The sequence below is a fragment of the Trichosurus vulpecula genome, chromosome 3 (assembly GCF_011100635.1).
Source record: "Trichosurus vulpecula isolate mTriVul1 chromosome 3, mTriVul1.pri, whole genome shotgun sequence".
In the NCBI taxonomy this organism is placed as follows: Eukaryota; Metazoa; Chordata; class Mammalia; order Diprotodontia; family Phalangeridae; genus Trichosurus; species Trichosurus vulpecula.
The window spans coordinates 404,046,151-404,060,980 of NC_050575.1; the positions used below are offsets into that span (position 1 = coordinate 404,046,151).

Consider the following 14,830-nt stretch of genomic DNA (forward strand, 5'->3'; position numbering starts at 1 on the left):
GAACTGCTGACAATTTTTGAGTCCAGATCAGATCTCTGTTTAAGGGAAGTTGTATTTGGCAGCTGTGTGGCAGATTTGAGAGGAGATGGGATAGAAGGCAGGGGGTCCACTGGAATAGTCCAGATCAAGGGTGGTATGATGGGGGCTTGAGCAAGGGCAGAGGTCATTTGTGTGAGAGAGACATTATGTAAGTAAGAGCCACGGGACCCGGCTGCTGAGATTGGATATGGCAGTGGTGGGAGAAGAATAAGGCAAGGATGACTCCCAAGAATGAGAAGCAGGCTGGGTCACTAGAAGTATGAAGGAAGGAAGCTCCATGAGGGAAAAAACCGTGTCAGATTTGAACCTTGTAGCTCTCCCAAGGTCTAGCACAGGATTCCGTAAACAATGCTTCATATTTATTGAATCATATTTGAACTAAGAAGCGAGGCTTCCACAAATGGTTTTGATTCTGTTGCATTGAATGACCTTGGATGAGTCACTTAACCTTTCCTTTCCTCATGCAAAGTAATTTTCCTTCCAAGTCGAAGATTAGTGATAACCTACCTCCTGGAGAAAGTAGGAACAAGATTAAGTGATTATAAAATGCTTGGTGAAAGAAAGTTATAGGGGAGTTTGTATTTTATATGTATGTGTATACAAATACATGCATCCATAATGTAAAAAGTATCTTCTGCCCAGCTTCTCAAAAGTTTTCATGTACGGCACCTCAGTCATCTTCACAATAATCCTGAAAGGAAGGGAAGGAGCTATCATCTACATTTTAAAAATAGGACAACTGGGGAGTACCTGCCTGACTTGATGCTTTAAAAATCATTTTTTAAAAAAGAGTCCACTCTTCTTGCCTTTTAAGCTCAGGAAGGCATGGAGAATCACTTTCACTTCAGGCTCCTCTAAACCCCTGGTGGGGGGGGGGGCGGTTAATGGCTACATTGTCATCTGATTTCTGGCACACAGATACAATGACACATTAGAGACTTTTAATCATGTTTAAACTGGATTGGGTGAAAATAACAAAGAAAGGAAAGTGACACGGCGTCAGGGAGGAGAAAGGAGAGGGGCAACTGAGTGATTGGCCCTCATTGCCTTTTTATGACTAAACCTGCCCAGATGTATTTAAACTGGAGACCTAGGGAGGAGGCTTTCAAGGCATTGGGTGCATTGTACTGCGAGACTCTGTTTTCTGAGAGTTGATCCGACCCATTTCTCTGGGCTTTGGAAGTTCACTTCCCCAAAGGTGCTGGCTTCACCTAGTCAGCAGCCATAATCCCACTATGGAGGAAATGCCTTTTCTGGAGGGTCTCATTTAAGACGGGGCAGGGTTCATTGTTTCTGACTATTTAGGCCCTGCCCTGTAGTAGGGGATTCTAGATTCCAAAGATGTCACTTTTCACTGATTTCAAAAGACCTCCTATTCTTGAAAGACAGCTATGATTTTTGCTTGCTGGTCATGCCCCAAGATTCAAGGATACTTTTGCCCAGTGCCAAGCACCTGAATGTCTTGGGCCTGTGATGTCACCTAAGGTTGTCCAGGAAACACAAGACTTTAAGCCCAGATCTTGGCAACTTTATAGGAAAGAGTAGATTTTTTTTTCTCAATTATTTCAAGTACTAACTAGAAATGAGGCCCGAGGAAGGAATCCAACTTGGTACTACTGGTTTTAAGACAAGCAATCCAGAACTTAGCCAAGTAAACATTGTCTCCACCACTTCCTGGGGTGCCTGCCCTTCCCCTCTTGCCTTCTCTGTTTGCCTTCCTACCCCTGGAGCCAGGGCGACCAGAACCCACCCAGGCTGTTTATCTGCTAACATGGCTTGGATGAGGTGAAAGTCACCAGCACTGTTCCTTCCAGTGAAATGACCACCAGACCTCACTATCTACCTTGCTAAGGTCCTCCCGGACATACCATTTGCCTTGCCTCTAAATCCTGCAGGAGCCTGGCCTTGTTATCTGCCGTAAACCAGCTTGCCCACCCCAAAAAACCTAGCTTGAACCCCTGCATCACCTGAGAATGGCCTAAAACCTGGATTAGCATGGAAAGACATTTTTTAGTCCACTCTGAGCTTAACCTACCATAATGCTTTGTATTCTCTTTAAGTGAACCCAAAATGCTTCTGACTTTGTCAGCAACTATAACCCCTGGATGAAGCCGACCAGGAGCATTCTGTCTATGACTACCAAGGACAAGGTGCCTCGAACCGGACAATGTCTTGAATAATGGCATTTCTCTCATCTTTTGATTTTATAGACACTTATGTCCTGTTATAACATTGATGTCTTAAGCTTATGTTTATGGCTGACACATATGGAGATCATAATTTTGGCTGACACAGGCATCCGGAGTAAGGAGGGGAGGGAGGATTGCTCAGAGGATAGAAGATTCTCTTCAACTGTTCTTTCCTTGAGCTCATTCTTATGCCTCCCACAAACATGGGCATGTACACTAATGTTGTTTGTCTTTCTTAGAAGGAACTCTCCAAAAGTTATCATTGCCTTCTCAACAACCTAAAGATTCCTGGGCTTTGCCATCTGCCTTTCTGCTGCCCCTTCAGGACTTGGAGACCTTTCCTTCCACTCTTCAACTCTGTGTCTCCCCTAATTGGAATGTGAGCTCCTACATTGCAAAGACAGTCTTGCATTTCTATTTGTATCTCTTATGCTTACCACAGCATGTGGCACATAGTAAACTTTTCATCCTCTTTTTTTTAAATTAAATGTATTTATTTTTAGTTTTCAACATTCATTTTTGATAATTATTTATTTTTTAGTCTTCAACATTCACTTCCATAAGATTTTGACTTTTAAACGTTCCCCATTCCCTCTCTTCTCCCCTCCCCAAGATGGCATGCAGTCTGATATAGACTCTACTTACACATTCAAGTTAAACATATTTTCACATTAGTCTTGATGTAAAGAAGAATTAGAACTAATGGGAGGAACCATGAGAAAGAAGAAACAAAACAACAAAAGAAAAGAACAGATAGTATACTTTCATCTGCATTCAGACTCCGAAGTTCTTTCACTGGATGTGGATAGCATTTTCCATTGTGAGTCTTTTAGAGCTGTCTTAGCTCCTTGTAATATTAGGAAGAGTTAAATCTATCAAAGTTAGTCATTGCACAGTGTGGCTGTTACTGTGTACGATGTTATCCTGGTTCTGCTCATTTCATTCAGCATCAGTTCATATAAGTCTTTCCAGGTTTTTCTGAAGTCTGTCTGCTCCTCATTTCTTATGGCACAATAGTATTCCATTGCATTCATATATACCACACCTTGTTCAGCCATTACCCAATTAATGGACATCCCCCCCTCAATTTCTAATTCTTTGCCACCACAAAAAGAGCTGCTATAAATAAATATTTTTGTTCATGTAGGTCCTTTTCCCCTTTTTATGATCTCTTTGGGATACAGACCTGGTAGTGGTATTGCTGGATCAAAGGACATGCATGGTTTTATAGCCCTTTGGGGCATAGTTCCAAATTGCTCTTCAGAATGGTTGGATCAGTTCACAACTCCACCAACAATGCATTAGTGTTCCACATCTTCCTCAACATTTATCATTTTCCTTTTATGTCACATTAGCTAATCTAATAGCTATGCAGTGATACTTGAGTTTTAATTTGCATTTCTCTAATCAACAGTGATTTATTTTCATATGACTATAGGTAGTATTAATTTCTTCACTTGAAAACTGCCTGTTCACATCCTTTGACCATTTATCAATCGAGGAATGACCTGTAGTCTTATAAATTCAACTTGGTTCTCTATGTGTTTTAGAAATGAGACCTTTACCAGAGACACTGGCTGTAAAAATTGTTTCCCAGCTTTCTGCTTCCCTTCTTATCTTGGTTGCATTGGCTTGGTTTTGTGTAAAACCTTTTCAATCTAATGTAATCAAAATTATCCATTTTGCATTTCATAATATTCTCTCTCTTGTTTGGTCATAATTTCTTCCCTTCTCCGATCCGACATGTAAACTATTTCTTGTTCTCCTAATTTGTTTATCATCCTTTATGTTCAAATCATGTATCAATTTTGACCTTATCTTGATATAAGGTGTAAGATGTTGATCTATGCCTAGTTTCTGCCACACTATTTTCCAGTTTTCTCACTAACTTCCAGTTTTTGGCAAATAATGAGTTCTTATCCCAGAAGCTGGAGTGTTTGGGTTTATCAAACAGTAGATTAGTCAATTGACTACTGTGTCTTGTATACCTAGTCTATTCCACTGAGCCACCATTCTATTTCTTAGCCAGTACCAAGTAGTTTTGATGATTGTTGTTTTATAATACAATTTAGGATCTGGTGCAAGCTAGGCCACCTTCTCCTGCATTTCTTTTCATTAATTCTCTCGATATTCTGGACCTTTTGTTCTTCCAGATAAATTTTGTTATTATGTTTTCTAGCTCTATAAAATAGTTTTTTGGTAGTTTTATTGGCATAGCACTTGTAAGAAATGGGAGGAGGAGTTTTGTTTCCACAGAACTAAAGGTGTGCTTCCCCGCCCTCCCCCATCCCAGCTTTAGCAGAGACCAGGCCTCAAGGTCGGTCAGGTGAGAGGTCAGAGGCTTGTACACATGTGCATGCTTTTTGAGAAGGCAGTCTGGGGAATTAGAGAGGCCAAACCCACTTGAACCTGTTCAAGCTTATCTAGGGTCTGGTCTTGGTCAAGAATCCAGGCCTACTGATTTGCATCATTTGCATATGTTAAAGAGGGAAAGTAGGGGAAGTAAAAGAATATAGTTTAATCCTAAACTAAGACAAGGAAAATCTAATTAACTTCACTTTTGCTTCTGTATCCTTATTATCCTATTTATATAAACTGTATAACCTAGGAAAACTATGTAAAAAACAAAGATTATAAACTAACCATGACTCTAGCAGGAGTGGAGGGAATGGTTACCCCTGCTCCTACAGCTGTATCAGTGTGAGTGTTCCCGCGAGCATTGCACCCGCTCTCCCGGGGAGCGTAATAAAATGCCTTCCTCTGCCCACTCTGGTCCTGAATTCTTTGGGTGTGAATGGGCAAATCACATGGATTTTCCTAAGGTCAAGTGAAGGGAAGCAACAGGCAGCGGAAGCTTGCCAGGCTTACTCCTGGATCTTGTCTTGGGGTGTCCTGTGATTCCCCACTGCGGTGATAAGAGGGCTACCACTCTGGATTCCCTTGGGTAACCCTGTGGTCTGCACGGCCTTCTTAAGGGGACATCACATGGGACTTCCGGCCCTGTCTCGGGAGCCTTGTGATCTTACTGCCATCCTAAGGGGCCATCACTTGGGTCTTCCTTAGGGTCTGACCCCTAAGAGGCCCTGTGATCCCCACAGATTTAAGGGATGGCTACCACTTGGTCTTCCTCTGGGAGTCCTGTGGTCTGTACAGCCTTCCCTAGGGATTATCACAGGGTTCTTCTTCAGGACTTTGGCCCTGCCTAGGAAGTCCAGTGATCCCCAAAACCACGTTTCTCACACACTGAATAAGTAAATTAATTTGGGTAGAACTGTCATTTTTGTTGTTATATTAGCTTGTCCTACCCAAGAGCAACTGATATTCTTCCAATTATTTAGCTACATTCCAATTATTATTAATCCAATTATTTAGTTCTGACTTTATTTGCATGAAAAGTGTTTTATAATTGTGTTCATATAAGCCCTGGGTTTGTCTTGGCGGGTAGACTCCCAAATATTTTATGTTGTCTACAGTTTCTTTAAATGGAATTTCTCTTTCTATTGCTTGCTTCATGCTCTTTTATGAATTTATTTTTTATTCCACTTCAAAGTGGTTAGGAGGTTATACATTTATAATAACAGTAGTGATGCCTCTACTCAAGACATTTTGGGAATTCTTCTTTTAGCATGTTCTCAGAGAGGGCAGATTGGGTTCTTAGAAGGACAAATGATTTTTAGAAACAACCAAGAGTCATTTGGAGCCAAGTCTGGGGAACAGGGTGAGTGGATACAGCAGGGAATACCCTCTTTGATCAATGAGCAAACACACATACACACACCCACCCAGGGAAGGACACTGAGGCAACAAGCCTGATTTAGTGGTGTACAAATCTGAGTCCAATGAAGCCTAGGGAATCAGGGGAACAACATATACCCCATGACAATGAAGCAAACATAAGCAGTAAAGGGAGACTGAGGGTCTGTGTAATTCTTTTTTTTTTTTTGGAGGGGGGAAGCCAGGGCAATTGGGGTTAAGTGACTTGCCCGAGGTCACACACCTAGTAAGTGTGTCAGGTGTCTGAGGCTGAATTTGAACTCAGTTCCTCCTGACTCCAGGGCCAGCACTCTACTCACTGGGCCACCTAGCTGCCACAGGGTCTGTGTAATTCTAATGATGAGGATTGGCCTTGGAGAGAAGAACAAAAACACCTCCCTCTTTTTGTGAGGGAGGCAACAAGGCAAAGTGGAAATACCGCCTCCTATGGAGTCAGGGAAAGACTCTGGGTTTAAATCTCAGCCACCCATTCACAACCTATGTGATCTGAGACAAGTCATTTAAAGTCTCTGGGTCTCAGTTTCCTCATCTGCAAAATGGGGGTGGGGTGGACTGGACTAGATGGCCTCTAAGGTTCCTTCTGGCTCCTAAATTCAGGAGCCACACCTTGGGTGTGGGTTGTTGCTGAAACTGCCCAAGGTTTTGCTTAATAGGCTTTTTTTTCCTTCCAGGTTCTAGGCAGGTATCTGGAAAAGAGGGTAATTTACTTTTCGTGAAGACTCCAGGCATCCATTCAACTGTAAACATTTTTCTGAAAAGAAGACTTTCAAAAGTGTTTTAAGCAACTGTAACATCATTGGAATAATTATTTAATTCAATAGACATTAAACTCCTACTCTTTGCAAGACACTGGGGCTACTGATGCTGAAAAGATAGAGTTCTTGCCCTCCAGGAACTTTCTTTCTGGAGAAGGTCCCACCATGGGCTTAAGAAAGGGTAACTTACGGAGAGAAGAATTCACCTCCCATGCATTCCAGATGTGGATGAAGGCCTGGGAGAATGCACCGAGGCTGGAGAGGAACAGTTTGGCCATAGCAGAGTATGTGAAGTAGTGTAATGTGGAAAAAACCTAGAAAAGTGAGTTGGGGCCAGGTAGTTGACACCCTTCAGTTTCAGACTGAGCTTATCTTTCATCCTGGAGTCAATACTGGAACCACTGAAAGCTTGTGAACAAAGAATGGCCTTTTATCATCTTGATCCCTGAAGAGGCTAGGTGGCCTAGTGGATAGTGGAGTCAGGAAGACCTGAGTTCAAATGTTACCTCATACATTTACTAGCTGAGCGATCCTGGCAAGTCACTTAACCTCTCCCAGTGTTAGTTTCTTCATCTGTAAAATGGGATGATAATAGAACCAATCTCATAGGGTTGTGAAGGTTAAATTGGAAAATACACGTAAAGTGCTTTGCCAACATTAAAGCTACATATAAATGCATGCTTTCAACCTCTATGTTTGGCCAGTTCTCCGTCTCCTTTCATAAAACTATAGATTCCGATAAGCCACCAATTGCAAACCCTTCACTTTACACAGAGTTTAAGTGACCTGTCCAGGGTCACACAGATAATGAATTGGGATGTGAACCCAATTCTTCTTGCCTCCCAGTCCAGCACCGGCCCCTCCCCCCGTCCAGTTCTAAACCTTTTTTCTCTCTCCCTGATCTCATCGACTTTCATGGATTTAGTTATCATCTCTGTAGAGGAATCCCAGACCTGTACAGGCAACCCTAATTTCTTACCTCAGCTCCAGTCCCAAATCTCCAGCTAGATGTCCCATAGGCTCAATAGATATATATCTTCAAAATCAATATCTTCAAAACAGAACTAACTTTCTCTCACCCTCAACTTTCCTGTTGCCATAGAGGGTACCACCCTCTGTCACCCACCTTTGCAACTTTGGTGTCATTCTTGATTCTTCTCCTTCCATCACCATTCTCTATATTTAGTCAGTGGCCAAGTTCTCCCAATTTCACCTTTGCAACACATCTCGTACCCTTGGTCCACTCTCATGGCCACCACCCTACCTCAGACGATTTTAACAGCCACCTCATAGGATTCCTGGCTTCCAGTTTCTCCTCTCCAATCCACCTTCATGCAGTTGCCAAAATAATTTTCCTAAAGCACACATCTCACCACATTACTCCCTGCTCAGGAATGGCCTATGTTCTTTCTGTTCAGCTTGGCATTTAAAGCCCTTTGCCTTCTGGCCCCAGCCTACCTTGCCAGCCTCATTTCCCATCATTCCCCTTCACATACTCTACAAACCCCTAGCTTACTTACTCTTCCTCTTATACCAGATATAACTTCCCATCCCCCATGCCTGGAAGCATTCTCATGCCTCCACCTGTCCAAGGTCCTGGCTTCCTTCTAACCTCGGTCTAATGAAAAAACTTTCTAGAATTCGCTAGCTCTAAGCTCTAAGGAGAGACTGAAGACTCAGAGACCCAGGACAATGCAGAACTTAGCCTCCAAAAGCAATTTGAAGGACTGAGGGGCATTTCAATGTATGGAGGCCTGTTTCATTGTTCTATACTCATACTTCAAATACTGACTTTCACCATTAGACAGCTTGCCTGGGAGAAGAATGTTGCATAGACTTTGCTTAAGGCAGTACCCCTTTCACAGAACAAGGACAGAGAGAAGGCAAATAGCGTTGCTATGGTCAGAAATAGGGATACCAGGGAAGCTGGGGGCCATGAATGTTTGTTTTGAAAGCTGTATTCCAACGAAATGGGCCTACTTGGTAATCCTGTTATTTTATGCATTTAAAAACATTCAGAGCATGAGTCCGTAGGCTTTCCCAGGCAGCCAAAGGGGTCTAGGACACCAAAGAGGTTAAGAACCCCTGGCCTATGTCATGTTGAAACAAATTAGTCTGATGTGCCTTTTCAGGCCCTTATTCTTCTTGTTGTCCAGGGTAATACAGCTCTGACAGGCAACATGTCCTTGGGGGCCCCAGGCTAAAAAAGCCCTGGGGGCGATGTCTTCTAACCCAAATGAAACCTATTACTGTTTCTCTGTGTACCCCAGGGAGACTTGAATGGTTTGCCCTGAGCCAGCCTAATCAATCCACTAGGCCTCTCCAGGGGCTTCTAATGTTGGCATTAAAAAGACACTTTCAGCCCTTTCGAGGGAACATGGGGAATGGTGATTTTCTCTTATTAACACCCTTTCCTTCTACCCGGAGCCAAACCTGAAGGCCCTCAAAGGTGTATTCTGGGCTAGGGGTGACTTAGGGTATATGTGTTATCTCCACTTGGGAGGGCAGGTCTTTTAGCCCTTATGTCCCACATCCATTCAGTTGTTTAGTCCAGTCTGATTCTCTGTGGCCCCATTTGGGGTTTTCTTGGCAAAGACACTGGAGTGGTTTGCCATTTCTTTCTCCAGCTCATTTTACAGATGAGGAAACTGAGGTAAACAGGGTGAAGCAACTTTTCCTGGGTCACACAACTAGTGTCTGAGGCCAGATTTGAACTTAGGTCTTCCCAACTCCAGGCCTTTCACTCTGTCCACTTCACCACCTCTCTGCCTCACTTCATTCATCCTACTTTTGTTTAGTCAAGATCAGTCGTGTCCAACTGTGGACCCTGCTGTCCATGGAGTTTTCTTGACAAGGATACTGAAGTGGTAGTGGATAAAAGCAGAGGACAAGTGACATACCCAGGGTCACACAGCTCATAAGCATGAGGTCACATTTGAACTCGAGTCTTCCTGACTTCAGGTCCAGCATTCTATCCACTGAGCTACCTAATCCTAGTTAGCTCTCATTTAGTCATCTGAGTTTACAACTGTGACTTTGTTTCTAATCTAAATGTTATATATGTTCTAAGTGTTTGCCTGACTCCACCTCGTAGTAGGAGGCCTACGCCAACCATGGTTCTAAGAAAGCTGCTGGGAGTCCGTCCTAATGGACAGGGAAGGTTCTGAGAGGAAGGAGTGTACACAGCAGCATTCTCAGGACCCTGCTTTTTTTGTTCCATAGTTTCGGAGATTCACTTCAAATCCACCTCATTCATTGGAGCCAGGCTGACTTCTGGGAAGCAGGTGATGCTCCTGGCAGGCAAGCTCTGAGTCTGTTGGGGGGTGGGGGATACTGTGGAAATACCAGGACCCATTTCTCAGCTCAAAGCCTAGCCCAGCTAATCAGAAGAATGCTCAGTAGCTGAGAGAACTTTTCCTTTGGTACCTTTATTCTAAGAATCTCAGACATACTTTTATACACTCAAAGTGGGAGATGCAAGATGGCAGAGTTGGGGAGGGGAAGGACAAAGGGATCTCTGCGTTTGATCTGGGCAAGGGTTTGAGTTTTTGTTTGTTTTTTTTTTTTTTAAGAAAAGCTGAAGGAGCAGTAGGCCTCCAATTGGATAATTATTGTTTGGCCAGCCCCTCCTCTCGTTAATTTGGAGAGTCTCTGTAATCCCATTCTCCGATGTTCTCTAGCCTCATCTCATGTCTTCAGAGGCATCTCGGCCCCACTGAGATAGTTTTGATGGGCCAGGCATGGCAGGGCTTCCTTGCTAGGGAGGGCGATTGGAATACTTGCGGCTCTTGCTGATCCCCTAACATTCTTGGGGTTTTGCACAAAGTTCTCTCTCTAGATCCCTGGTAGATCTCAAAGTGAGAAAACAGCTGTGTAGGCCAAGAGCTGCTGCAAGGCTGTGGATGTGGTGGGGAAGCTTTGGGGTCCTACCTGAGACAGTGACATGAAAATGAAAGGAGGCAAATGGAGGGAACCAGGGCTGAGAAAACACCCTGGGAGTTTGGTAAGGGGAAGCAGGGCCATGAGGAGGAACTTTCCCAAACACAAGCACAAATTTGGAGGGCATGAACCTCCCAAGAAAAGGGAGCACACTGATTGGCACAGGGCTTAGGGGACCAACCCCGGGAGAGGTGGGGCTCTTGATTGGGGGTGGCACATCTCGGGAATTCGAGCTAGCAGGACACAAGGCCAGAGAAACGCTTCTCTGCAACTCCCAGGCAGCTGTGGTCTGTGGTGAGATGGCAGAGGAGTCACAGCAAAGGAGATGCCAGGGGCCAGCTTGGCAGTGGACACTTCTCCAAAAGCCAGAGCAGCTGAGGGGGAGGCCATACTGGGCCTGGAATCCCCAGGGTAAAGGGGGCAGGGTAAACCTCCAGCTCTGATGGTACAGCCAAGAGAGTCTGTCTAGTCCCAGGAAAGCGGGCACTCAGGGTCGGCTCCGCCGCTTTGCCATCTCTTCCTGTATTCGAATCTTGAGGGCCTCTCGCATGGGTGGGTCCAGGGGTGTGTGGGCTGAGACTTTCTCACTCACTCTTCCTGGATCATCATCCTGAGGAGAAGAGGTAGGTCAGCTTTCTGGGTTTGGGGAGGGAGCAGGGCATTATGGGGCAGGGGCATAAGGGAACCGGCCCTGTCCCTAGGACAAAACCCTCACATCTACTTGGCTCATGGTTCTTCTGAGGTTTCTGTCCCTTCCTGGGGATCCTAGATACATGTTCCCAGCAACTCCTGTATCCCATACTGAGCTGTCCTCTGTGGGCCACAGAAGGCATCCATCCCTCTTCCTTTTCCAGTCCAGGAAACCTAGGTGTCCATTGCCCTGGCAGGAGGTGGATGCATACCCCTTCAAGCTGATGGCCTTCCTATGCTGTACCTGATACACGATGACAGATGTGACTTCCCCACTGTCAGCTTCGTATTCTAGGCAGAAGAGCTGGAGGCTGGGGGGCTCTGGGTCTGAGCTGCCGCTGCTGCTGCTCTCGCTGGACTCCCCATAGTCTAGGCTGCATGCAGGGAAATTTGTATCTGGCCCAAGAGAAACCAGTGGTGAGGGGGAAAGGAGAAAGGAGCAGTGTAAGAGGACTGAGAATGAGGATAGTCAAAGAAACAAGTAGGGAATGCTCCTGGAAACAGTATCTTTCCCCATTCACCCCAGATGACAACCTTCAGGTGGGCCAGCTGGTGACTGCTGTCCCCAAGAAGCCTGGGAAGGACAAGTACAGGGATGGGGGTATCTGGGTGACTGTCATTAATACGAGGGGTATTGATCAAGGCCCTTACTTTGTCTCTCTCTGGGCCTCAGTTTCCTCCAAACGTCCACAATAGTGGACATTTCTGTAGCACTTTAAGGTTTACAGTGTGATTCATATATATTCTCTCACCTTGCAAAAGCCCTATTCCATACTTATGTCCCCTTTTGACAGATGAAGAAACTAAGGCCCAGAGGCATTAACTTAGTCAATAATTGTTAGAGCAAACACCAAGCCTTGATTTAAAACCAAATCTTTTGCTTCCAAGTCCTGCCTTATGGTTGAGTCATCCGTAAGGAAGCAGCCTGGTAGGAAGGAATGCGCTGGTTTTGAGGTCAGAGGTCTTGGGTTCAAATCACGCTCATGCTCATGAACTGTGACCTTGGGTAAGTCACCCTTCCCGGGCCTGCTTCCTTACATGTAAAATGAGCAGTTATTTAGGAGACCTGAGGTCTCTCTCATTTCTAGATCTAGGATCCTATTAAATTTTGATAATAATAATAAACATTTACTAGCCCCTTTCTATCCTCACAGCAACTCTGGGAGATGTGAGCCATCATCTCATTTTACAGATGAGTAAACTGAGGCTTAGTGACTTGCCCAGGGTCACACATCTGGTAAGTGTGTAAAGCAGGATTCACACTCAGGTCTTCCTGACTGAGATCAGATGGTCCCATCTCATCATTTTACAGACCCTACTCAAGGTCACAGAGCTAGCAAATGACAGACAGGATTGGAACCAGATCTTCCTGAGGCCAAGTCCAGTTTCCCTGCTTCTTACTTCCCAGTTGTGAAACCCTGTGAATCACTGAACCTTTTGGACCATCTGGAAAAGGAGGGAGCTGAACTTCATGGCCTCTTCCAGCTCTAAACCTGTGATGCTCATGCCTCCCCACTACCTACAGTACTTCCCCTTCCCTCTGTGCAGGGTCACCCAGCCATAAAGTGACACTAGCAAGACTAGAACTCAGGTCTTCCTGACTCTAGCCTGAAGTTCTACCCACTGCATCCCGTCCCACTTCCTGGTTTTACGAATGAGGAGATCCAGGGCCCAGAGAGATTCCCAGGGGACCTGCCCAGCCATACACTGCCAGTTAGAGGCTCCTGGGGCGCAGCCCCATCTCGCTAGCTCTCTTACCCCGGGTCCCAGGGGAGGCCCCAGGACGGCTCAGCCTGGCCTCGCCTCGTCGTCGGGGTAAGTACACCTGCTGGTCCGGCTTTCGGGGCCTCGTAGGGCCGGGGGTGAGTCGCCTCCGCACCTTCTCCTTGGCTGCCTGCTTCATCTTCTTGTCGTAATTATCTCTGCGGGGGGGATGGAGAGGGGACATGGGGGAGAGGTCAGGGATCAGAGTGGCCCCGAGAAGGGAGGCCTCTGGGGTTGGGGGGAGATAGCGGCTAGGAGAAGGAGAGGCAGAGACTAGGGGGCTGGGGACCCAGAAGGAGGGGATGGGGAAGGGGCCTAAGGTTCCAGGGGGGAAGGGGAGGCACAGGGGCAGGGGCTGGCAGCAGGGGGCAGTGACCCGGGGAAGGGTCGAAGAACGGGCCAGAGAGTCGAGACTAGGACCGAGGGCAGGGACCCGGGCATTCAAAGGTTTGGGTCAGAGAGACAGGATGGGGGAAGGACCCGGGGGCTGAGGGGGCAGGGTGGAGAAACAGGGTTGGGGACCAGGAGGGAGTAGGAACGGGGAAGGGCTGGAGGGCCCAGGTTGGGGCAGGGGCAGGGAGGAACTGGGTCAGGAGGACAGAGAGCCGGGAGCCCAGGGTACAAGGGATGGGGGCGGGGAAGGGGCCAGAGGCCCCAAATTAGGACAGTGAGCTGAGACCCGGGGATTCGGGGGTTGGGGGCAGGGACGTGGGGGCAGCGGGGGGGGGGGGGGACGGGGAGGGCCCGGGGCAGGGTCCGCGCCCGGCCGCACCGGGCGATCTGGTTCCGCCGGATGTGGTGCACGAAGCCGTGGCTCATGTCCAGCCGCCCCCCTGGTTTGCAGCAGCAGCGCCGGCCCGGGCCCGGCTCCGCTTCCATCTGGGCGCTGCGGGACCTCCGGGGGAAAAAAAGCCAACGCCGCCCCCGCCGCCGGAGCAACCGTCACTCGCGGTAGCCTTCCCCTCCCCCCGCCCCCGCGCGCGGCCCCTCCTCGGCCCCATTGGCCCCTCTTCTCTCCGCCTCCCCGGCTCGGTCCTTCCCCTTCTCCCGCTGGGCCGTGGCTGGCTCCGCCCCCGTGCGAGGCTGGGGCTGCTACTCTCATTCTTCCGAACTGGTCTTCTGTTTACTTTGTATATACTTTGTGAATACTTTGTATTTACCCATCTTTGTATGTGTCTATATTCTCCCCACCTAGTAGGAATGAAGGAAGGAGGAAGAAGTTATCGAGGACTTTCCATGTGCCGAACACTGTGCGAAGCGAGGGTACTGCAGATGGAAGACAGTCCCTCATCTCTAGGAGCTCCCCCTCTGAGCCAGGGATTCAATCTACAAGAATTCATTAAGTGCCCTGGCTTTGCCAGACATTGTATTAAAAACTTGAGATAAGAAAGGCAAAAACATCCCCTGCCCTCAAGGCGCTCAGGATCTAAGGGAGAGACAACATGCAAACACCTATGTATGTACATACAAGATCTAAGGGGGCAGGCAGCTGCAGGGTTGCTGGCAAGGCCCAATAGAACTGTAAGTTTCCTGAGTTAGGCATTTGTATAAGGAGAGCAGAGTTTATAATTTCAAAGAGGATTATATATATGTCTGAAAGGTTTGGAACCGCTGGATATAAGAAACTCTCAAAGTAGGAGGCAGAAGGATCAAAGCATATATTTAGGCTCCGCAGTAACC

The 14,830-nt window shown here is 46.7% G+C and overlaps 1 protein-coding gene across 1 annotated transcript; it reads right to left on the bottom strand.

Moving 5' to 3' along the window:
- Positions 1–10,160: 10,160 nt before the first annotated feature.
- On the bottom strand, positions 10,161–14,165 carry C3H2orf68 (chromosome 3 C2orf68 homolog). The gene is made up of 4 exons (XM_036748075.1): positions 13,923–14,165; positions 13,145–13,308; positions 11,631–11,782; positions 10,161–11,306 (listed from the first exon to the last, which is right to left on the bottom strand). Exons 1-4 carry the CDS (start codon positions 14,027–14,029, stop codon positions 11,184–11,186), a joined length of 546 nt encoding a protein of 181 aa, XP_036603970.1. The 5' UTR covers positions 14,030–14,165; the 3' UTR covers positions 10,161–11,183.
- Positions 14,166–14,830: the final 665 nt, after the last annotated feature.